This window comes from Anthonomus grandis, chromosome 13 (assembly GCF_022605725.1).
Source record: "Anthonomus grandis grandis chromosome 13, icAntGran1.3, whole genome shotgun sequence".
NCBI classification, from domain to species: domain Eukaryota; kingdom Metazoa; phylum Arthropoda; class Insecta; order Coleoptera; family Curculionidae; genus Anthonomus; species Anthonomus grandis.
Window position 1 is genome coordinate 2626146 of NC_065558.1, and position 25240 is coordinate 2651385.

Consider the following 25240-nt stretch of genomic DNA (forward strand, 5'->3'; position numbering starts at 1 on the left):
TCGGTGACAGACAGGGTCACCAATCGAAGAAGATTATGTTTTCACCTTTCGTTTTCCTCTTTTTGGTTATTTATTTATATATTTTCATAAATTATAGGAATTATTTATAAAATATTATAATAATTGTGAAATAATATTCAAGAAAAAAGGCAAATTCACCATCAGTTGTTTAGTTTGTTTCACGGTCACAGAGGGCGCTGCCATTCAATAAATTGTTGTCCTTCAACCTGTCAATAATTGTCAAAAACAAAAATATAAATAAAAAAAAATTAAAAACAGTAGGTGTGTTACTTTGTCCATGCAGTTTTGTAAGAAAACCTACTTATTATTGTTCCATATTTAATATACTCTTGATTTTATTGAAACAAAAATATCCAACCATGAAGAAAAAGGTAAAAGTCCCTCATCGACAAAATAACAATTTTTTAAATAAATGCCAATATCCAAATTACTTTAGGTCCTCCTAATGGGTAAAAGTGGCTCAGGCAAGACCAGTATGAGATCAATAATATTTGCAAACTATATTGCTCGAGACACTAGAAGGCTTGGCGCAACAAGTAAGTTAATAATTTTTGTGCTATATCAATATTTACACCACTGTGTGACAATTTAATGGAAAGTTGTTTGTTTGGATGGTATTGACCGTCCAATCTACTTATGTACAACAATAATGTACCATGAGATGGTACATTGATTTACTTAAAATTAGTCTTTGAAATCAATACAACTTTTTTGGAAATAGTGATTACATTCATATATCACCTATTAAAGCACTTTTTTTTATATATTAAGCCATTGGTTACATGATCAGTTTCCTATTAAAATAATCAAATAATATAAATTAGCCATGTACTTGCTGCATATGTAGAGAAGGCGCTGCTTAGCAATACCCAAGTAACATTTTCTCAAGCAGTTGGTTTTTAAAGTTGCCTTTTAGCCACACCAAGGTTCTGCAATAGTCATTGGCTTGCTTGATGGAACTATTTAGGTTAAATTTTGTGCTAATAGGAACTAGGAACCTTAGGTAAATTAAAAATCTAATTAGTTCCAGTCAAGTGTCAACAATAACGTTGTTATGGCCATAAACGAGGGCTTGATGGTTTTGAGATAATAAGGTTTTGGAGAGGTTATATTTCAGCATTAATTTGGCAATCAAAATTCCAATATAGAACAATTTTAGCATTAAAATTACCTATTCAGAACCATATGGTCTTGAATCAATTGCCCAACTATTTGGCACTTTATACGGCCTATTCCGGAAAATATAGCATTTTTAAACACCTAAAGGACTTGCTAAAAGTCATATGGATAATAAGATAACTTTATGGGATAAGGTTTAACCAACTAGTCACAATAAAACACAGTTTGTGGACGGTCGCGACTATTAAATCCTACGTCATTTATTCTTAGAATACAGGGATGTCTTGGCACAAAATTGTAAGAAGTGGTAATTTTAAAAGAAAAGTGAAGCGAAATTTCCAACGAATTACAACTGGTCAGGTAAATATGACAAATAAAAATCATCTGATGGCGGTCAATAAACTGATGGCGGTCTTGGCATTGAACCTGATCCTCTAGAATCAGATATTCACAATGCCAGTACCAGTGGCTTAACAGAAAAACAAAAATATGAAGTCCAATACTATACAATTTTTAAGTTTTAAATATTTAAAAATCTGCTTTTTATATGTATTATATTTTTGTATTTTTTAAATTTACTAATAAAAAAATCCAAAATTTATAAAGAATATAAATCTAAACATAAATTACCTTTATTGTTGAAGCTTTTTTTTTTAACTTTAAAAAGTCAAAACCTATTAAAAAAGAGTAAAATTAAATAAAAAATGTAATTTGTTATGACTAGTGTTGTGAACGTTCACGACTTATTCGTGACGCTTATCCTCAACAGCACGAATCCGAACGTTACTCAAAAATTTAAACGATCCCATAGCGTTAGCGTTAATATTAAGTATAAACGGTCCTTTAGCAACAAGGTGTTGATTTTCGGGGATTCACATCGTATTAATTTATTGGAAATACATACAATCTTACAATCATTATATTTCTTCAATATTTTTGTGGTGCTAATACACTTTGAATTGAAATATTGCATGGGTGTGTTAAAAGAAAATGATTTGGTATTCATAACCTCTAAACTTGCAACAATCTTAAACAAAAGGAAAAATCGGAATAAAAAACATCGGAAAAAAAAACAACAATAATTTTTTGTTTTTTTTTCCCTATAACGGGTAATTTTTGTTTTATTTGGTAAACGTATATGTTTTATGTAATGTTCTGTATCTGATGATGGCTGTTTACACAGCAGAAATGCATAATACATTTACCTAAGTGACCTACATGCATTTTTCTTGGAGATAAAGACTTCCCCTATTTGTAATCTTTATATAATGATTACATTGCAACCTATAATTATTTATTTTTAGTACTTAAAATCTACTTTCAATTTATATCAATAACATTTCGTGAATTTTCAGTTGATGTGGAACATTCCCACGTAAGGTTCTTAGGGAACCTGGTTCTCAATCTCTGGGACTGCGGTGGACAGGAAGCCTTTATGGAGAACTATTTCGCCTCCCAAAGGGACAACATATTCAGAAATGTAGAAGTCCTTATATACGTATTCGATGTTGAAAGTAGGGAGCTTGAAAAAGACATGCATTATTACCAATCATGCTTGGAAGCCATTCTTCAAAACTCCAAAGAGGCCAAAATATTCTGCTTAATACATAAGATGGATTTGGTTTCAGAGGATCAGAGGGATATCATTTTTAAAGAAAGAGAAGCCGATTTAATAAGGCTTTCGAAACCTTTGGATTGTACGTGTTTTAGAACATCAATTTGGGATGAAACTTTGTATAGAGCATGGTCTAGTATAGTTTACATGTTAATCCCCAATGTTAAGCAACTGGAGACCAGTTTACAACAGTTTGCAGACATTGTGGATGCAGATGAAGTGTTATTGTTTGAACGGGCGACTTTTTTAGTCATTTCACATTGCCAAAGAAAAGAACACAGGGACGTACATAGGTTTGAAAAAGTTTCAAATATTATTAAGCAATTTAAATTGTCATGTTCGAAACTGGCGGCACAGTTTCAAAGTATGGAAGTGAGGAATGCGCTGTTTGCTTCTTACATTGATATGTTTACCAGTAATACTTATGTGATGGTTTGTATGTCAGATCCGCAAATCCCCTCTGAAGTTACCCTGATTAATATTAGGAATGCTAGGAAACATTTTGAGCAACTTGAAAAGAATTCTAATGTCACTTTAACACGGTAGATTTTTGTTTCCTTTAAGTGCTCTACTTTATACCTGATAAGTCATAAAAATATAAATTGTGTTTTGTAAATACCCTGCAGTTTGTTCCCAGTATCATGGATGTATAAATAATTTTGTTAAATAATTGTTAATGTCACAGATAGATATTTTAATAAAATAATATAATTTATTGACTATATCTTTATCTCCGATAAGATAAAAAAAAAACAACCACATAATTTGGCCTGAAATTACAACGAAGCCGTTTTAATTATGTTCATTTTAACGGAGGAAGGTCAAAACCAACTTATTTATTAGTTTGTAAACAGAATTCAATCGGAACGCTCGCCATTTAATAGTCGTTTATAGATTTCGAGAAAAGCATTATAATCAACTACAGATTATCTGTGTGATAAGCTTAATACTTTCAACTTTCAAAATGGTCGATTTCTTTAATAAATTAAAGTTCAAATAAGCATTTTCGTTATCGCACTTTGTTATACTGTAGTTATTGAAAAATGTGTATGTGTAGAACCTTGACCGCTTTTGGGTTACGTCTAGAGGTCATTTATCCGTTTATTTACATGAAAAGCAAAGTCCGAACGAAATTCGAAGATGGATAAGATTTTAAAGGGAATTATGAAGTACAGGTGTACCGTTAGGGAGACTATGGTGCAACAGTTTGTTAAAGTTAAAGATAATCCAACGGTATGTATAGAATTTTTTGGATAGTATATTGAAATTATACCAGTCATGCATGTATTGGCGGGAAATAATTTGAAATTGTCATAGGTCCTATAAGTATATACTTGTATTTAGTATTTGACTACTTTAAAACACTTTATGGGACCTTTTTTCATATTTTCACTTCTAGAAGAATTTATTGATCCCTTCTAGACCTCAACTACCGGGAAAAAGTTTCTTATTTTCCTAGGGGTAATTTATTACCTCTTCCAGGCAGTTGAAGTAAAAATAACTAGGAACTTTATGTTAATCCTTTGCACCTGCTACTTCCTTTATTCCTTCTAAGTAATTTAGTAAAACCACCTATTAAAAAATGACTTTGCAGCCAGATGCCGTCTTCTTCACCTGCATAGACAGCAGGATGATACCAACGAGGTTTACACAAACCAACGTGGGAGACATGTTCACAGGTACTAGCAAAGAATTAAGTAAAAACAGTACGACAAATTCGATTTGTTTCAGTTAGAAATGCGGGTAATATGGTCCCACACGCAAGCTGCTTTCCTGACGAACAAAATTCCAATGAACCAGCTGCCTTGGAGCTTGGCTGTGTAGTCAATGATATAAGGCATATTATAGTTTGTGGACATAGTGACTGTAAAGCTATTAATTTGCTCTATAAACTTAGAGATCCGGAATTTGCATCCAAGGTACTTATATAGGGTGTTTATTAATTGAGTATCGATAATATAGTGTTTATATTAGGTTATTTTAGATAAAACTACATATATTAACTTTTCTTCTTAAAATCACTTAGTTCCAAAAGAGTTCTCGTTAAAAGTGTTACATATATTTTAATTTTTAGGAAAACAGACGATTGTCCCCTTTAAGATCATGGCTTTGTACCCACGCCCAAACCTCCATAGACAAATTCAATGATCTAGAATCTCGGGATTTCAATGGGCATTTAGTGTTTCAAGCAGAGACCCCCCTAAGGAAATTCATAGCGTACATAGATCCAGAAAAGAAGTTCAGTATAGAGGACCGCTTGTCCCAGATTAACACATTGCAACAATTGCAGAACATCGCGAGTTACGGGTTCTTGAAGAAGAGATTAGAAGAGAATCAGCTTCATATACACGCCTTATGGTTCGATATTTATACGGGGGAGATTTACTATTTTAGTAGGGCATCAAAACGGTTCGTTATTATCGATGAGAGTAATATCGAGAAGTTGTTTAAGGAAGTGATTGTTTTTTATTCTTAATGTTGTAGGGTTAGGTCAATGTTGTATTTTAAGACTGTTTGTATCGATGATTTTTTACTCATGAGTTATACTAGATTCTATTTTTTGTAAAATAAATACCAAATTAATTACGTTTTGTTCTTGAAGCAGTGTTCTTAAGTATATACAGGGTTATAGAACTTAATGGTATGTCGCATTGAAGGGGACATTCTTCAAGTTGCTGAGAATAGAAAATAAAGTATTAATTTTTTTTTTATAAATGCCAAATTAATACATGGCAGTTGGTTAATTATATCCCATATAGGGAATAGTACATGGACCAGTTTTAATAATAGTTTACCTAAACAATATACTTTTATCACAATTTTAGCCTTCATTACAGACTGCTTCCAATTAATTATTCTAAAAGGAAATTTATTATTTTTGCCTGTGACAAGAACTATTCCGATTTCAATACGTTACGAATTGACAACAAGTAATAAGTCACCTGATAATATTTTATCTGCTACAAAACCAGTTTACGAGTCACTTAGACTAAGATACCACACAGAAAGACGATAAAAATTTTGTTAATTAATCTTTTGGAGCAAAAAGGCAACGCCCATATCGAATGCTTGCAAACAAGTCCAGCTTCTTCCTCTGGTAACCCTGATAGCAAAACAACCTATAACTATAAATTGCTATAAACTAGTCTTGCTGCCAGTTTATAGTCCAAAACATCAAGAATCTCAAACACTGTTTATTAAACAGAAGTAAACCCTGCCCAAAAATTACAGTCTTATCAATACTAAAGACTAATTGCGATTACATACGATGCCACTCTGTCTAACTACTCTTTTGAGCTCGTTGAACCACTGTCCATGTATTTGAATAGAGTAAAATCATTCCATGATTCACACAATCAAAAACATTCTGCGGACGCCTCTTTAAAGTTCAGAAACAGATACACAGACTCCAAAAACCTGAAAATGCCATCTTGAGTAACCTTAAATGTGAGAAATCCATATTGATTAGAGGATAGTGTGAAAGAGATTAAAAGTCACGTCAAAAACATAAATATATTTCAAATGCCTATAAGATATGCATAAATAATAATTTAAAATTCTTGTAAAATTTAGATGATGGCCACAAATGCCTGGAATAAAATAAAAAATGTCTTTGGAAACAAGGGAGGACAAAGATCATTTCAAATGCATGAAAAACGTAGAAAAAGGATGAAAAAAATATGAACTATTATTCCGCGTGGCAATAACCTGAAAATTATTTTTAATCCCCGAAAGATATGAATAAAACACCCTGTATCTTAAAATCCAATGATTTCCGGATAGGGATTTATTGCGCAAACTTGCTTAGTTTGAGACCCTCTAGAACCCCTCCAGTTATGAAATACCCTGTATAAAGAAAGAGATTTGTAGCAGAAGCCAGATCAGGTTCTTAGTAAAAAACGTAACTTTTTACAGTCAACTATTTATTTTTAAACTCTTAACATACTCAACAATATCTACGTCATCAGACACATGATTCCTCTTGAAAAATGAATTTAAAGACTCACTGGCTTTACTCAAATTGGCAATAAAGTCCTTTGCACTAACGTCCATGTTAGTGCAAATGCACACTTCGTTTAAATCTTCTGTAAGTTTATAGGAAATTATTTTGCTGAAGTGGGTTTTGAGCGAGGCCAAAACGCCCGGTCTGATATTTGAGTCTCTTATGACCAAGTTAGCGACGAAAATGCCAGTTTTTCCTGTTATTTTGGCTATGGCCCCGAGGATTTCTGTCGAGAGGAATTCTTTTGGGGGACAACTCATGCCTATGGTGGTGTTTTTACTGTCCACGTCCAATAAAAGTGCATCGATCTGTTCATCTGCAAGGGAAATTATAAACAAAATTTAATTAATTTAAATCTCAACCGCTCTTACCTGCTTTGGCTAACTCCATAATATACTCCAACCCGTCTTGTATCTTAGCTTTTAATTTGTCGTCAGGCTTAAAATCGAACCATTGGGTAGCAATTTTTAACATTTCAGAATCGATATCCACCCCAGTAATATCAGCTTGCGGTAAAAGCTTGTGCATAAATGAACACTGTGCACCCCCACCCAAACCTAAAATGGCAATTTTCGCATCTTTTTTATCATTTGCCACCATATAAGCAGGGATGTTCATGTAAATATGGTGAGGGCAAGTGAGGCTCGCCAAGTCCACAATAGTTTTTCTTTTCCCGTTTCTCGCCCTAATGGTTTTCAGTTTTGCTTCTGATTGTATGACCAGCTGAGAGCTGAGGAAGAAGAGTCTACGATATTTTTGACCGTCTTCATGTTCAACATCTTCGATGACGTAATCACCTGTGAAATAGGAAGTGCCTTCGTAGATAACTGTGCGTTTTCCCAGGTCTGAACCTAAAGTCAAAAAAGGAATCTGAAAAATAAAATTGATGCTAAACGGTTGGTACTAATATTATTAATGATATGTAGAAAAAGAATTTATAAGATCAGGGCTAAATTGGATCGATTTATTAAAATACTAATGACTGCCAAAATTTTCACTGAAGAAGTTAAATGTATAGTAATCATATTTTCAAGTGCTCATTAGTTAAATGCATTACATTTTTATTTGTACTTATTAGCTTAAAATATAGTGTGGTTTTATTTGTTGTATTTACTTGAATATAGATTTTTGTGTTAAATATTTTTTAAAGATTTATATATTGTTTTGTTTGAAAAAAGTCCGTTACCTTTCTGGTACTTAAATTGGCTGGGGCCAAATTGCAAACGATATCTGCCAGTTCTTGTTTAACAGCCTCTAAAGATTCATATTTTTGCCCTCTGTGCATAGTGACAATGCTTAAGCGAGTATTATTACTGGCTTTTACCAAGTTACTCCTGCCTGCTTTAGTTGAGAAGAGCCACTCAGATTCCCTACATAAACCATAGTAAATTTAATTTAAAATTACAACTATTTATTTAACCTACCTTCCTTCAGGTACAATAAAAGCTGCATAAGAAGCATTAGCCTTCTCAGGGGCAGTTTCCACAATATAAATGGTATATCTCGGTTGGGTTTGATTGGATTGATCAAATATTTCCATGCTAATTTCATTGTCTCCTCCGATGTTCGACTTTTTTAAAGATGAGCATACAAATGCTGCCTTTTGGGCACTAGCAATATGTTCAGTCAGGTCTTCAATAGTCTCACATTTTTGCATTTTGTCTTGTGAACCTAAATTAATTTCTAAAACCTAATTTAGCTTAGTGACAGGCCATAAGGCTATGAAAATCAAACAGATACCTTCATTGGCAACTTTTTAAATTTTGTACAAACAACCATGAAGGTTGGCATAGGACTCTCTCCATTTTCAACCGCTTTAGCCTCAGATTCAAAACATCTTACTGCCCTAAACATCCAGTTATTAGCGGGGAAGTAATTCAGACATTTTTCTAAAATATGCTCTTGCAATAAAGAAATACAGATGTATCTCCCGGCAGTTTTAAGTATCCTTTGAATCTCGCAAAAATAGGTGTCAATTCTTTCGATGGTTTCTGGAGAATCATCTGGCATTAGAGCATCTAGGGTTCCTTTGTCAATAATAACACTGAATTGGTCATCAGTGAAAGTAGTATTTAAGGCATCCATTTGGAGGTATTTTAGGCCGGGGCGTTCCTTGTCATTTTGTGAGAGCATTTGCCGGATTACTACATTAGATATATCAATGTTTGTTATGTTTCTGAAATGGGTATCATAGATATTAGTTCTAATAAACTATAAATGTTTTTTATATGTTTATATCTTGATTTATTAAGTATACCAGAAAGAGAATAAATGATAAGAAGACCCTTTAGGGTCGGTCTGTAAGGATTGGTGTAAAAAGTCACTAAATATAACAAATTTAGAAAAAACTAAAGGCATTTATTTTTCACCAGGTTTGTTGAATGTTCAGAGTTTGCCTGTGTATTTGAATACTGTTTCAATAGTCTGCGAATCATCCTAACAATTCTAGGATGCATAATAGACCAACATCTATCTTTTCTTTCTCATAATAATTAAATTTATTTATTTTTCATTTATTTCAAGAAAAGTCCATATATATTATGAAATAGTATACATGTCACATGTTGCACAAGCACAAAGGGTATTTGTATTTCATAAAAGAATTATAAGCCTGATTTTTTTTGTTCAAATATAATGAGAAGTGGCATGAAACATTAAAAAAAATATATTTTAACAATGCCCAGAATTTATATGTTTAAATTATTGGGATGCTTATTGTGCCAAGTTTTAACTTTCTTAATTTTAAAAGGACCCCTTTTTATAATGGAGTAAAATTATTTAATCAACTACATGCTACATTAAAACAAAGATAAGTTCAATATATTTGAAAATAAACTAGAACGGCTTTGTGGTCTATATCACTAAATTCAGCAACATGTTAAGAGTCACTCCTACCTAATCAATGTATGTGCTTCATTTACTTGTTAGTACTTTTATGATTATTATAGTTCTTAATTTTATATATGTTAAATTGTTTTTTTAAAAATATTTTTGCAGTTTTATATAAGTTATGATATGTTTTATGTAACATATGTATTATATTATATGTCAAAATAAAACAGTAAACAGTAATCTAATGGGTGTAATAATCTGTAAATGCATTTGTTTTTAAGAAATATAAAGTAAGTCTACCTGGATATAATTAATTTGAAACTATTGGTCATGTTGTATTGAACTTATTGAATACATCTCTTAGCTCTGGTGAAATCCCTGAAAAACTAAAATCTAGCACAATTATTCCAATTCCAAAGGTCAATAATACAATAAATGCCAGTGAATTTAGACCAATAAATACTTTACCTCCTATTGAAAAAGTTATAGAAATGGCAGTATATGATCAAATCTTGGAACATATTACAAGTAATGAAATTTTAATGACTAATCAATCAGGTTTTCGTCGTGGTCATTCATGCGAATAAGCCCTTCAATTGACCTTATCTAAAATAAAAACTGATCTTGATAATAATAAGTATGTGGTTGGGGTGTTCTTGGACTTAAGGAGAGCTTTTAAAACTATTGATAGGGACATATTATTACAAAAATTAAAGAACTATGGCTTTGCTGGTATTGTTTATAACTGGTTTGTTGACTATCTAAGTAATCGAAAACAGAGAGTAAGGTTTAATGGAAATGAGTCTACTGAACTAAATAACAATATGGGAGTACCTCAAGGAAGTGTTTTGGGACCTCTTCTATTTATATTGTATATGAATGATATTGGGCTTTTTGTAAATTGTGAATTTATAAACCTTTTTGCTGATGACACATTTTTGGCATGTAGTGATACAAGTCTTAACAGAGCAGTAGATAAAATGAATGTGGTATTGTCACAGATATCATTATATTTAAATATTAATAAGTTAAAGTTAAATGTGGCGAAAACTAAAGCAATAATATTTACATCTAAGTATAAATAGAGGGAAAATTGTGGATATTAGTCCTCAATTATTAATTAACAATGAACAAATTGAATTTGTAATATGTATGAAATATTTGGGTCTGCAACTTGATAATTTGCTTAACTTTAAAACTCATTGTGATTACATTGAAAAGAAAATTGCAAAAAAAACGTTCTTTTTTAGTAGAATATCAACAAGTCTATCTTATCAATCTAAATTAATGGTTTATAATACTATCATTCAACCACATTTTGACTTTTGTGCCTCAGTGCAGTATTTATTTAATATAAACCAGACTAACAGACTTCAGAATCGGGGCATGAAGGTGATATTAAATGCACACCGCCTTACACCAATATCCTTTATGCTCAACAGTCTAAATTGGTTTTCTGTTGAGAGAAGGTTTTGCTTTCTTTCTATGATTTTTATATATAGGATTGTAAATAATTTAGCGCCACCTTATTTCAAACAGTTCATTACTTTTAATAGAAATGTCCATGATTACCCTACAAGAAATAGTGATGATATTTTTATTCCAATAGCAAATTTTAGAAGTACCATGAATTCTTTGTTTTCAAAAATATAATAGTCTTCCTCGAGAAATAAAGGAATCACAATCTCTTGTTCGGTTTAAAACTGTTCTAAAGAATTAAATAAATATAATAAATTAATTTGAATAATATAAATTAATTTCGAAATTGACGAATTAGGGCAATAAACTAATGTGGTTGGTGGAAATTTATTTACTTGTTTGTTTTTCTTTCAAGAGGGTGAAATTGTGCTTATTATTATTTTTTATTTATTTGTTACCTAGTTAAGTTACTTATTTAGTATAGTTTTGTTTTTATGTAAATTAGATGTACCTACTTAATAAAGATATATTTCATTTCATTAATGAACACTGGATACTAAACAATATTTTAAAAGTAGATAGATGGTGATGGCATTGCAAAATTGACATTTTTATATGTTGCCAATGGAATTAAATATGGTAAAGATTCAGATTGTGATCAGTTATAGTTGTTTATTTTAAAGTATAAATAAACTACATGTAAAAGGCATCTATTAGCAATGTAGTGTAAGAAATATTACAATTAATGTACCAATTCTATTTACTTCCATGGAATAAAAAATATCTAGAAGTAGTGCCAGAATTCCTTTAGGAATTTATAATCATCGGCTAATTACAGTTGTTTTATTCAGTATGGGAAAGTTCTTGCAAAATTTGAAATTATGTCTTTTCATTAGGTTTAGCGTAGTAAAGATTATTTCAGCTTCTTTTCTGCAGTGTTGACAGAGGTTTAAGTATAAATAAACCATAAATAATATTAAGTTATACTTACCGGCATCCAACGTCATATAAGTCCCTCCCTAGGGTGGAATTACCACATCCAACTATAAGTACCTCGTCTTGGACTTTTACATATTTGTGAAGATATTTTGATAGTTCAGGGTATTCCCCGTACCTGATAAATATTTATTTCTTTAATTCTATATATAATTTGTTAATTAAAAAGACTTGTATAATTATAAAAGTATACTTATAGTTATAAAAGTATTTAAAAGAACTCACCATTCAAAAGCCTTATTACCTCGCTTTTTGAAAAATGCATCCCAGTACTCTTTTTGACTGAATTCTTCCTTGGTTTTCGGGAGCAAATTCATTGTGCTTTATAGCAGTAATTAAGGACTAAATAGCAAACACTTTTTTAATAACTAATACAGAAATTATAAAAAAGAAATACAAAATAGTAAAACAGTGAGGTTAGGATCGCTTTTCCACAACATTCGTCTTTTTTTTTCTAACGATGATACCATACCAGCTGGCTGGTACTAGATGGTGAGGTTACCAAGAGAAAAAAGAAGAGGAAGAGATTCGGCTGTCACAGTTAACATAACATAACCCCAAAATTGATTTTTTACGACTGGGGCGAGTCAATACGTCAAAGTTTAAAAATTAATTTCTTTTATTATTTAAAAACAGTGTTAAAGTGTTATCTCCCTTCCCCCCTCGGTATCTTAAAAAGCTAGCGCCTGGTAAATTAAATCCGCGTAATCACCGCTATGCTTTTAATATACTATTTAACGTTTTTAATCTTGCCAGTGCTTAGCAATAAATCGGATAATTTTGGTAACTTGGTACAACCTATAAAAAGAGACCACAAAACGTTCCTAGACGATCCCCAATGCAGGGATGTTAAAGAAAAATGTGACAAACTAGATGATGATCTGTCCATTCTCGAATGTATACACAACCTACCACCTAAAGACTTCAATTTATTAAATAAACAGTGTGAACAATTAGTATGGGAAGCAACAAACAAACTGATAAAAGATGATAATGTTGTTGAAATATTACTGCCACAATGCCGCAACGATATGGATCAGCTTAATTGTAGAAAAGATGAAGGGAACTATTTCAAGTGCCTGGCCAGTGCTAAAGAGAACATTCAAAACTCAAATTGCCAAGAGTTAGTTCAGCGGCTGGAAAATGTAGCCTTCACAGATTATAAGTTTATTGCCCAGTTTTTAAAGCAGTGTGAAGATGATGTGAAAAAATTAAGCTGTGGTGCTATTCACTCGAATGGTTTGTCTTCACAAGTTGGTACAGTTATATGTTTACAAAACAACATTTTGCAAGTCAGTGAAAATTGTAAAAGAGAAGTACTGAAGCTGTCTGAACTTCAGTCCGATAATATTAAATTAGACCAGCAATTATTTTCTGACTGTGCTGAGGATTATTCCAGGTACTGTTATAGATTTCAACCTGGAAGTGGTCAAGTTTTTCATTGCCTAGCCAGACAACAACCTGAAAATCTAAGGAAACAATGCAAAGACAGTTTATTTAGGAGGCAAAAGCTTATTTCCACAGATTATAAAGTGAGCAAGGGCCTTATGAGATCTTGCCGGGAAGACATCAAAAAAACACACTGCAGAAAACAAACTTCCAGTGATAAAACTGTGAGGCTGGCTCAAATTTTGCTTTGCTTGGAAAATATTGATAGAAACGGTAGTGTAATATCGTCAGACTGTCAAGCAGAATTGGTGGAGCACAGGAGGATGTTGATGGAGGATTTTAGGCTTTCACCAGAAATTGTTGATAAATGTAAAATAGAGACTGCTGTTTTTTGTAAGGGATTCGAAACTGGAGGAAAAACAATCCATTGCCTAATGAAACATGCCAGGGATAATATGCAATCCTTTGGATTGCCTTGTAAATCTGCCGTAAGTTTTAATTGAATTGATGAGCAATAATATTATGTTTAATGAGTCTGTGATATTATTATTAAATTCAAATTAACTTGAATTTATATGGTCATAGGTTAATTCATATATAGATGAACCACAAGTTAATTAGTGATTCTTATTTGAGATATATTTTTTTCTCCAGATAGCAGTCTGGTCAAACAATTTAAACTTAATTTAAAATGTACATAATAACTTTGTTGATTACTTTTTAATGGTACCCATTATTATGTCAGCTTATTATTTTTTTAATAGAATTGTTTATATAGGTACATATTTTTCTTTTTTTTTTTTTAATCTTTTTTTTTTTAACTAAATCTTTATTTAAGTAAAAATTTCTAAATTTTTTTTCAAAAGTAAATAAAAAAAAAACTCAAACAGATGACCCTGATGCATTAGTCATTGGTATTGAAAACAATATTTTTCTATGACATTGCAAGATACAGATTTAAAAATAATTTTTAATTACATGATTAAACATATGTATTGTACTAGCTTTTCTTATATCTAGAGGTAAGTAATTAAAGGTAATGGCTGCTTGAGAAAGTGGATTATGCAAAGCAACATTTGTTCTAACATAAATATATAGTTTCATTGTTGAGTATTAATTTTATGGACAGTATTAGTAAATACTAATGTAGTGTGCCATTTAAGCTGATTGTTGATAATTTTGAAAACTAGATTTGTATTAGTTTTGGAATGCAAATTAAATAGAGTTATTATTACACAGTTTTGAAAAGTTGTTAATTATTTTGCTAAAATAAAGTTGTACATGCTACACCTCTTACAGGAATTAGAAATATCTCAAAAAATTTGAATTGTAGATACTCATTTTTGCCTTAAAACTAAGAAAATCTCTACATTTAACAGCTCCTGTAAAAGATATAATTTTTTTTGATGTACTCAATATGAAGCTTCCAATTTAAATATTCATCTAAAATAAGACCCAATTGATTCAACTTTCTCCAAATTACAGATGTTTATTGAGATATTTAATTCATCTAAATTTTTATTTTTTTTGCTTAAAAATCAAATACTTCTCTTATCTACATTTATCTTTGATGTATTTTGAAGGAGCCACAAATAATACCTCTTTAGATCATTGTTCATCAGTCACATCAGTGTTTTTTCCAGAATAAAGTAACACTATGTCATCAGCAAATGCAAAATACTGTGCTATCAAACCCGCCAAATCTAAACTCAAGACAAATAATGTGCCTAACAAAGGTCCCAAATATAGATCCCTGTGGAATTCCACTATTGTCATTAAGAATGAAACTTGATATATCATTCAACAATTATTAAACTTATGGGTCTGTAATTATTCATAGATGTCACCAGATTTATAAATGGGGCATACCTTGGCTAATTTCAGTTCCTCTGGAAATATACCACTGAACAGTACATTATTAATTAATTTAACTAATATGCTGAGAATATATTTTGTAAATTTTTGAGGTCCAAAACCGTTTGATCATCATAACCTGAGGCCGCACTAGATTTAAGGTAAAATAAGACTTTTTTTACTTCATTTTCAAATAACATTTCTTGAAATATTGGTAGGTTTTCGATATTGGATATTGTCTTGTAGATACTGTTTAGGTCAAGTTTTGTTGGTTTATACTGATTACTGAAACTTAATTTTGAGACAAAAAAGAACAATGAAATAATTCTCCAAATGTAAAAAAAATTGTCTCTATTATACAACCATGAAGATGAATCAAATAAAATTTTAAACAATGGCAAGAAATATATTTTTTAACTAGCAAAAAAAAATTAGAAGTCAAAGAATGTAGAAGATTAACTCTAAATCCCATTTCTGGTCATTTAGAATAAATATTATAACATTATTCTAGCTTGGAGACCTAGTAAAAAAGTCTAATGTAGGTGAAAATTGGAAAGTGGACCCAGTTCTTCATGATGCTTGTCTGTCTGTAGTAGAAACAACTTGTCAAGATATACGTAGCGGAGAAGCAAGAGTTATGAATTGCCTTATGGATAACATAGGTCTCTTTATTTTGCCAATTAATGTATTCATTCTAACCAAAGTTTGAAACATTATAGATACTGATGCAATGACACCCAAATGTGAAGATGCCCTGATCCAGATCCAGTATTTCATTGCCAGGAAGTTTGAATTAGATGATCAGCTATTCAAAGCTTGCAAGACGGATGCAGTGAGGATCTGTCAAGTCAGTGATGAGTGGAGTAATGAAGTTGGGCCCAGCTATGGCCCAGAAGTCTTACCCTGTCTCTACAGGTAAAACTCTTTTATCAAATTAATTCTTCTATACATTTCTTATATTTTCAGATACATGAACAATCCAGATAAAGATATGCAACTAAACAGATCATGTCTTCAAAACATCAGGCGAGTCATGAGACAAAGAGCAATCAGTGTTAATCTGGAGCCAGCAATAGAGGAGTCTTGTCTTAGTGACCTGGCAGTATTTTGCCACGACAAAGTCAAAGAAAAAGAAGAAATGAGATGCCTGCAAGACAACTATCATGATTTGACTGATAAGTGTAAAGAAACCATTGGAATGTTTACTGAGATTCAAGCAGAGCATGCTGACCTTAATCCTTATATAAATAAGTATTGTTCAAAGATTATTGAGGTTTTATGCAATCAGGAGGCTAAAAATGACGAAGGGGACGTGATGGAGTGTCTGATTACTCATAAAAATGATCCATTGATTAAAGGAAATCAAGCTTGTAGGGCCAGTATTGAGCATTTCCAGATTATTTCTTTAAATGATTATAAGTAAGTAGTTTGTATTGTCTTGTTAATTGGACTGAAATTAAAATTCTTTTAACAGGTTTTCATATAAATTCAAAGTGGCATGTAGACCGTACGCAGTGCGATTTTGTGGCAATGCCCGGACGAAAAACGAAGTTGTGCAATGCCTAAGTGAGCAAGTGCTTAACGCCACAGTAAACGGCATCAAAAGCCAAATACCCCGCGAATGTAAGCAACAATTAAAGGCTCAGCTGTTCCAGCAACGTGAAAATATCAATTTCGATCCCGTTTTGAAAGCCGCTTGCTCCTCGGATATTGCCAAGTATTGCAGTGGTAAAAAGATTGGAAATGCTGAGGCAAGATATGCATATTAATTAATTAATTAATACATGAGTGTAAATCTAATTTTTTAATTCAAGATCATTTTACTGATTACACTTGTTAGATAAATAAAAATTGTAGGTCTTGGAATGTTTACAATCAGAGGATAACCAGCTGACCGAAAAATGTGAAAAAGAAGTTTTCAAAGTGAAAAAACAAGAAATGTACGATAACTCTTTGGATTATGCGTTGATCACGTTATGTGCAGACGTTATTGAGCAGTTTTGCCCGCACCACAGCAAAGAAAACGTTTTTGAATGTTTAAAGGTAGGACTTTAATGTCTATTTATTCCGTAACTAATTAAATTCTCGGGTAAGGAAAATTAAAGATCACTTTCTTGGACCAGTTGTTTCAATATGTAAATCAACATTTTTCGCTGACTTTTTAAGTTTTTCTTCATATTTACAATAATTCAATATTTATGAGGCATTAAGAACCAGAGTGTCGATTATCTTTACTTTTCATGGAGATATTTGCAGTTTTTTTTAGTATTTTTTTTTTATAATAGATATTTTTTTTACTATTTTCTACAAATAAGTCTGCGAGTATAAATTAAACAAAATATGTATAATTTTAATAAATCTGAAATTTAGTGTGGGATGGTCCGTTTTGATTTTCGCCAATTATTTTAGTTGAATCAAGGAAGTCATTAGACTTAAAACACATTAGACTTTATTGATACCAAAAACTTTAGTCAAAATCAGTTTCTCTAACTGGTGCTTTATCCTGTACAGTATTAGTACACTTAAGATTTCAAGTTGTCCATCAACTGCAAAATATCCTTCTCTATGGCAATGGTAACACTATTTCCATTAGGATACAAAAGTGGCAGTGGTTCCTTAATCTGATTTCGTGGTGCATTCCTTTTCTGGATATTAACTGTTTGAAATTCGTGCATATTTGCTAACACCATACTTATAAGAAGTAATACAATGGTCATATTATCACCACTCAACTTTTAAAAAATTTGTGGAAATTTTTCTATTGCTAATAATTTGTTGTAATGCACTAGTTAAGAAGAAATTTGGCTTAATATCATAACAAGAATTTGAAATAGGTTTTTCTTTTTTGCGATTAAAATAACATTAATCCAATCTTCAGGAACGTAAATTTTAGGGTGAAACTTTTTTATATGTGTCCAATGTCACAGGAGATAAAAGAATGGCCGCTAATTAAAAAATTGTGCCCGATTTCTTCCTCATAAGATTGTACGACATGAGTGCAAAGCAGAACCATTTTGATGTTTCGGTTGAGCCATCCATAAACGTCTCAATGCATTTTTTTTTTTGGTTTATAATTCTTTAAATAATTCAGAAGATAGGACCCTGTGCGCCCTCGGTGCCACTTCATCAGTTTGTATATTATGCATCCAAGACAATAAGACTTTTACTAGAACTGCCTTTTATAGTAAGTAATGTCCGTTGAAATTACTGCAGGAGTGTCGTGTTTATTTATAAAAATTTAAGCAGTCTGCAGCATTCATTTTTTTCAAATGATGTTCTTTCTCGAATACAAGTTCTCTAAAAAATATTTACATCGGGTTCATTTTCGTTAAGTTTGTTTGGAACGAGTCTCATTTTTTACTAGAATCAACTATGGGCGCATGAAAATATAAAATATATTTGGCATTAAAGATAGGTCTAAATTTAGATTCAGATAGAGGTTTGCCTGTTGATTTTTTGTATTCATTATAAAGTATGCGAATATTTAATTCTGGTGCTAGGTATTTTCGTTTAGTTTTCTGCCTTGCATAATGTGAAGTATATGAGGGTATTTTTTCAATAAATTTGAAAATTTTGTTGACTTTATTATCGAATGTTTGATTGGAGGCTGCTTTTCCTGTCCTAGGAACCATTTTATGGTTTTTTTAAGGTCCTATCGAGCTTCCCGATATTTTTAAAATTGATTTTCATATAGGCTTACAAATCTTTATGTCATTTCCTTCTTGGTTTGATAAATAGAGACTAAATCAAATATTTTAATTTAATAAATGGCATATTAATATTACCTGAATAGGGTCTTGTTACAGGCTTGATTTTTATTTGAGAAAAATGTAAGGCATTTTGAAAATCAAAACTAGCAAATTTATAAAACCTTCCGAATAGCTCTTCTTGATTATATCTGGGCTTAATACCTTATATCATTGTAATTTACAGCATGAGCTTACTGATGTGAATATTTTAGGTGAAATAGTAAGTCCTTCATCGCTTTTATATTCCTGGCCACTCGCTCGGAGTAACTTAATCTCATGACTTACCCGTTTCCTTGCTTTTAGTAAGTCTTAGATTTGTGATTCATCAAAGTTCGTGGTTTGCAGTTCAATATCTGTATTATTGTCAGATTGTGATGACTCAAACAGTGCCAAAGTTGACAAAGCCGCATAATCCGTTATGACATTGAAATTTGGCTATTATATTTCCAGTTGAACCAAACTGTTTGATGTTGCCGATAACGAAACTTGTGGGATGGTCCGCTTTGGCTCTCAGCGCCTCACATACTGTTGAATTTAAAATTTTGAGAAAAAACCCGCATGTTCGTTGTAATTTGTAAAGATAGTCCAAGAGAGCTATCTCTAATTTTCTTTACCTGCACATTCTATTGGTGAACGTGAATGTTTACTCTCCTACTAACTGAATTCTCCTTTCAGAAAAACAAAGACGAAAAAGGTTTCAGCAAAAAGTGCCGCCAAGTAGTCGGCCACCGTATAGTCGAGCAAAACTCCAACTACCAACTGAACCCCACCCTTCAGCAAAACTGCAACGTCGACATTAACAAATTCTGCAAAAACGCGTTGACCAACCACGGTAAAGAAACTAACGGGGTCGTAATAAAATGCTTAAAAGAGCAATTTAAAGTGTCGAGGCTCTCGAACAAATGCGAGAAAGAAGTGGCTTCGATCTTACGCGACCAGGCACTCAATGTTAACTTGAACCCACTCATAAGGCAAGCAATAAGTTTTTTAAAAACATTAATTTAATAATTATTATAGACAGCAATCGGTATATTGTCGGGTTTAGGGATCTGCAATAGGCTTTTTATTTTATCGATCCCAAAAATATACCGATTGCTGTTTAAATTCTCTTAGGTCATAAATAAAGCACATGTAATTTTTAGTAATTATTCTTTTAGGGCTATGTGCAAATTCGAACTTTCAACCATATGTAAATCTGACGAGAGCGAAGATTCCGGCGACGTGGAGGAATGTTTAAAAGACGGGTTGTTGAACAGTCAAATCCAGACGCCGCAGTGTAAAATTGAGGTGGCAAATATGATCGAAGAGTCTCAGGCTGATATTCAGGTGGATCCATTGTTACAACAGGCCTGCGCCTTGGATTTGTTGCATTTTTGTAGCGACATTCCACAAGGCAACGGAAGACGTGAGTATTTCATTTTAACGAAATAACTTTAAAGCCATCTCTTCCAAGTATTTCCACATTCTCGTCTTATAATAATTTAAAATGAAATTATAGTGTGTGTGTATGTAAAGTGATCTTGCTGTCTCGATCTGAGATTATTTATTTATCAACGGTAAACTATCACAAAAACCTAGTAAGAACTAACACTGAGTCATATAAGTTGGAGCTCAAATAAGAGTTGAATTTATATTAATTAATACTATTTGATAATTATACACAATTTACCTTAGGAACTGATGGATTGGAAGGTTATACTTGTCGAAGTTTCTTTGCAATAATTGGAATTTGCATAGCATAGTTAGAAACTTCAGGTTAAATAAATATTTTGAACGGGTATTCTAAGATGTTTGAAATGTCACTTTTTCCCAAACATAGCTGCAGTTAATTAAATCATTTAAAATTCTTAAAAGGAAAGACATATTATACATTAAACTATGATAATTAATATTAAGGAAAGCTTTGACTTGATTATAACCATGATCTTTATGATACATAGGCAGAGGAAAAGTTATACCCAGACGAATATTTTTAATAATAATTAGAATGTAATTAAATATTACTTGTGGTTTAAAGTAGTTCATGCAAGGATTTCAGGACTATTGGTCATTTTAATGAGAATGGTTCAAAAATAATGTTTGCTCTTTAGGACGACTAACTAAAAGTTCAATAGCTGGATAACGAATAGCAATATTGTTGTTAAACAAAAAATATGGTATTTAGAAGAATATTTTTTGTAAATCTTAATTAATGTTCTATTTAGTCCAAGAAATTTCAAAAATATTGAGAGATGAACTTTAATGAAAGAGCAATGCCTCATCTCAAGGTGACCACTCACTTTAAAGTGTCTAATCTGGAAAACTAATTATTGGACTATTGTCTTGTGAAAAAATGATTTTAGAAGAATATATTAAATGAACAAGTTTTAAAAAAAAATTAATTTCTTTAATATGAACATCATAAAACCAGACTTTGGATGCAGACATTGCATGAAAAATCAAAACTAAATGTAGTAATAAACAACTTCTATAAGCACGTTGTAGAATATTATTTCTACGGTCACGAACAGATAATTTAGAATCCAACAGTAATCCAAGATCCTTTACCATTTTCACCCTTCTTAATAACTTTTCACCAATATTATCGTCATATGTAACTGTAGATTAAAATTTAGCAATTATACAATGACACTTATCAACATTAAGAAATATTGCATTTTAGATTGACCATTTAAAAAAACATATTTTGTAATTTTAGAATATCAGAATTAGTATAAATCAGTCAAAACATAAGAAAATCTGATAAAAACAAGAATAAGCCATTAACAAACAGTAGAAACGCAATAGAGCCCAAATGAGGATCTTGCAATAATTTGGTGAGAAAGATGAAAATTATTAATTCTGACACTCTGTTTTCTACTGGTAAGAAAACGCATTAACCATTTTATGCATATATAATGCATATATTCGCAACTTGGCCGACAATAAAGTGTGATTAACCTTATCGGACGCCTTTAAAAGTCCGTGTAAATTGCATCGAGTTGTGCACCCTTCTCAAATGTACTCAACTTTACTAGTAACAGAAACATTTGCATGGACTTGGGAATCAGTAGATTGTGTGAGGAATCCAGTTAAGAAGCTTAGAAATCTTGGTTTGATTTTTGAGAAAAAAAAATTGAAAAAGGGGATTTGGCTTAGACATAGGATCAAAAAAACCTAAGATTCTTTTGGTGTGATTTTTTACAAAATGCATTCTGAGAGAATGAAGCTAGCCTTCCTAGCTGATCAATTTTATGACCTTAAATCCCTAAGTCTCTTTCTTGACTTTAACTTTAAGCTAGTATTTCTTGATTGTGTGAGGGATCTGGATATACCCTTGGATTTTAGAATTATGTTTGAAAGTCAGATTGAAAATATTGTACAGAAGGCTCTTAGAAGTCTTGGGTTTAAATTTGGAGTAGCCAAGGGATTCTGCCAACGTTCAATTTCTAAAATAAAATTATTTAATACACTTGAGGGTGTACAATACAAATTTATAAATACGTTCATTTATAGATTTCATAGACAACGGCACAGATTATATACATTAGAACTGAGCAAGAGCAGGTGAACTCTTTTGAGGATTTATTTAACGTTTTAGTTGCATTTCAGTATAAAAAGTTTGAGACTGAGGAAAAATGAAAAAAATACATTTGCTGGAAAAACCTTTTTCTTTGTAGTCATTGGAGGAGAAAATTCAAATCAAACAACTTAACCCATTAGTGTATGGAGGTGCTTAAAAAAAGCCGAACACAGTGGTGTCCATCATCAGGGGATAAAAGGTTTAAAATTGGTATTGGATATACGCCCCAGGGTTTGATTCAATGTCAAAAGCCCTCTATTTGTTATTTTTGTTTTTTTTTAATTATTATTTATTTACATTTTGTTGTTGTTGACTTATACTGTTCGGTCTTTGTCAACAACAGAATGTAAATAAATAAAATAAACAAATAGAGGGCTTTTGACATGGAATCAAACCCTGGGGCGTAGATCCAATACCAATTTTAAACCTTTTATCCCCTGATGATGGACACCACTGTGTCCGAAACATGTAGAGAATTTTAAATAACTAAATGCTTAATAAATAATTGGAGGGAGACTGCAGGATTTTCATTTTGCCATTTTAGAAAATATAGAGAAATAAATAGCCCTAAAAAAGTTTTATATTTTTAGAATAAAAATTTGTCACTTTTAAAGGACGCCATGCATAATAAACTAATTATTGAAGTAGAAAAATTATTTAGTATGGTATGTGGTAAAACAGGATTTAGGGTCTAATACATACATACAAAATTAGATATTTTTTACAATAAGAACAACTTCACTCCATATGAATAAAGTAACGACAGTGCCAAGTTTCTTCGAAATGAAAGTAACGAGAGCAAACTGGATTTTTGGGAATGGATACTTCTCATTAGTAACCAGGCGTTAACTTATAATGATCACTTAAAATTATGTAATACCTAATATCTTGAATTTCGTAGGAGAAATTTTGTTTTAATGTTTCTTTACAAAGTTGTACATAATTTAACTGAATCTTCATAATATTATGTATTAGATTTTTTTTAGTAGTAATTCCTACCTTTTTGTTGGACCAGATATTTTTCTAATTATTTATTGAATTCTCCAGTCATTAGGTGCACAAGTATAAATAATAGCTTTGTTAACATTTATATCTAAAAATTGACATATTTAATATAAGTTTTAAAAATTTAAAAAGATCCTTCAGACAAATTACGAGTTGATGTACTCATATATATTTTTATCTTGCTTACTTTTTTTTTTAAACAAATACCATTAATTGTAGGCAATAATTTTCGAACTTGTTTACTAACACACTTTTTTCTTTTTGTAACATATTGTGCCTTCTTGGGCAGCTATGTTTGTCTATCGGGGAGCTGTGTTTATAAATAAACAACACATATAATGTGTTTGCTCCCAGTTACTTTATTCGGTATATTTAACTAAACGTCGGCATGCCATGTCTCATTTTGATGTATAAACGCCCTTAAATTGGAAATTTAACTACTTTCTATAAAAAAATATTAAAAAATATTCATTTAAAAACCTTAAATATATGCTCCTTTTCAGATATAAATTGCCTAAGAGTGATGCTAAGTGCCAACAAAAACCTATCGCCAAAATGCAAAAACATGCTTAAAAAGCGACTTGAAATGTACAGAAATGCCGCGCAGGTAAGTTCAACTTACTTAAAATGATAATTTCACATTAAAATGTAATAATTCTATTAGTTGCTGCCAGAGTCTCCTCCGGAAGACTTTAAACAACTCTACAATCAAGTGGTGGCCTCGCCCTCGAAACAGTACTTCTTTCTAATATTCATGATGTTCCTCGGCACGATATTCATCGTTGGAATCATGTGCGGGCGGTTAAATAAGCGGAAATACATGTTACTTAAGTCAAAATAACCCTTCATATCATCTTGTAAATAAAAATAACATTTATACGGCGTTGGGCTTTAAATTTTGTACTTTTTGCCATTAAGTCTATGCTTAACTATTATTTTGTACGATGATAATGACATTTGTGATATAACTTAATTGTTTCATTGTTAGAATAAGTTAATCGATCGGGCAGCAAGAAGGGTTAGTGCAAAAATGCAGGGCTGGTAAGTCGACTGAAATTGAGATATTTTTTTTTGTTTTTGGAAAGTTTGCTGTGTGTCTATATTCATAAGATAATCTATTACATTAATATTGTACAAAATATTTTATTCAGCTAATAAATAAAATTATAATTTTAACTAAATGTTTTTCATTTTATCATATCGTCTTCTTCGTAGCAACTTTTTAGTTGAGACGAACTGGATTTAAGACCCGCACATTAGAAGTATCAAAATTGTCACATATTTTAGATTGACTAAATTAAATTATTACAGAAACATCTTTTGTCCAAACTAAATTGAAAGGTCCTTCTTAATAAGGAGACATTTTGAAGTTTTCTTGAAATTTTGAAAGATCTGGGGAACTACTTAAATATCCTCGCAGCAAACTATAGTAGAGAACGTGTGAATGTTGTACCTACAAAATCCATTTGATAATTTAAATTATTTCTTGTTTCATAATTTTTTAATTATGTTTTTATGAATATTACTTGATATTTCCAAACAATATAATCGTATAATATAAAAAAAATCCGTCTCTTGAAAAAGAATATTTGAGGGTACGTTCTTCTTTTACCATGTATCAATTTTTGGTCCAATAAATCTTTAAAAAACGAAGCTTCAGTAGGAGTCCTCTTATC

General features: G+C 31.4%; 4 protein-coding genes across 8 annotated transcripts; 3 read left to right on the forward strand and 1 right to left on the reverse strand.

Moving 5' to 3' along the window:
- The first annotated feature begins 228 nt into the window (after window positions 1-228).
- On the forward strand, window positions 229-3470 carry LOC126744234 (ras-related GTP-binding protein A). Its single transcript, XM_050451592.1, has 3 exons — window positions 229-392; window positions 458-557; window positions 2496-3470. Exons 1-3 carry the CDS (start codon window positions 381-383, stop codon window positions 3299-3301), a joined length of 918 nt encoding a protein of 305 aa, XP_050307549.1. The 5' UTR covers window positions 229-380; the 3' UTR covers window positions 3302-3470.
- A 144-nt stretch (window positions 3471-3614) lies between these two features.
- On the forward strand, window positions 3615-5343 carry LOC126744236 (beta carbonic anhydrase 1). Of its 2 annotated transcripts, none has more exons than XR_007663084.1 (4): window positions 3615-3988; window positions 4350-4434; window positions 4491-4674; window positions 4830-4976. XR_007663084.1 is itself a non-coding variant. In XM_050451593.1 (4 exons), exons 1-4 carry the CDS (start codon window positions 3896-3898, stop codon window positions 5229-5231), a joined length of 768 nt encoding a protein of 255 aa, XP_050307550.1. In that variant the 5' UTR covers window positions 3615-3895; the 3' UTR covers window positions 5232-5343. The 2 variants fall into 2 exon arrangements, 1 of the variants encoding a protein (XP_050307550.1); XM_050451593.1 differs by having other exon boundaries at window positions 4487-4674; window positions 4830-5343.
- Window positions 5344-6661: 1318 nt separating this feature from the next.
- LOC126744232 (eEF1A lysine and N-terminal methyltransferase homolog) lies at window positions 6662-12468 on the reverse strand. Of its 4 annotated transcripts, none has more exons than XM_050451590.1 (8): window positions 12001-12123; window positions 10059-10196; window positions 9891-9968; window positions 8499-8934; window positions 8183-8448; window positions 7945-8128; window positions 7130-7628; window positions 6662-7074 (listed from the first exon to the last, which is right to left on the reverse strand). In XM_050451590.1, the coding sequence occupies exons 3-8, from the start codon at window positions 9920-9922 to the stop codon at window positions 6671-6673; spliced, it is 1821 nt and encodes a 606-aa protein (XP_050307547.1). In that variant the 5' UTR covers window positions 9923-9968; window positions 10059-10196; window positions 12001-12123; the 3' UTR covers window positions 6662-6670. The 4 variants fall into 4 exon arrangements, with proteins under 4 accessions (XP_050307547.1, XP_050307545.1, XP_050307546.1 ...); XM_050451588.1 differs by having other exon boundaries at window positions 9891-9976; XM_050451589.1 differs by lacking the exon at window positions 12001-12123 and adding an exon at window positions 10425-10547 and having other exon boundaries at window positions 9891-9976.
- A 101-nt stretch (window positions 12469-12569) lies between these two features.
- On the forward strand, window positions 12570-24745 carry LOC126744231 (Golgi apparatus protein 1). The gene is made up of 10 exons (XM_050451586.1): window positions 12570-13882; window positions 15760-15910; window positions 15968-16163; window positions 16215-16667; window positions 16723-16999; window positions 17106-17291; window positions 19673-19968; window positions 20155-20402; window positions 24068-24171; window positions 24229-24745. Exons 1-10 carry the CDS (start codon window positions 12722-12724, stop codon window positions 24403-24405), a joined length of 3249 nt encoding a protein of 1082 aa, XP_050307543.1. The 5' UTR covers window positions 12570-12721; the 3' UTR covers window positions 24406-24745.
- Window positions 24746-25240: the final 495 nt, after the last annotated feature.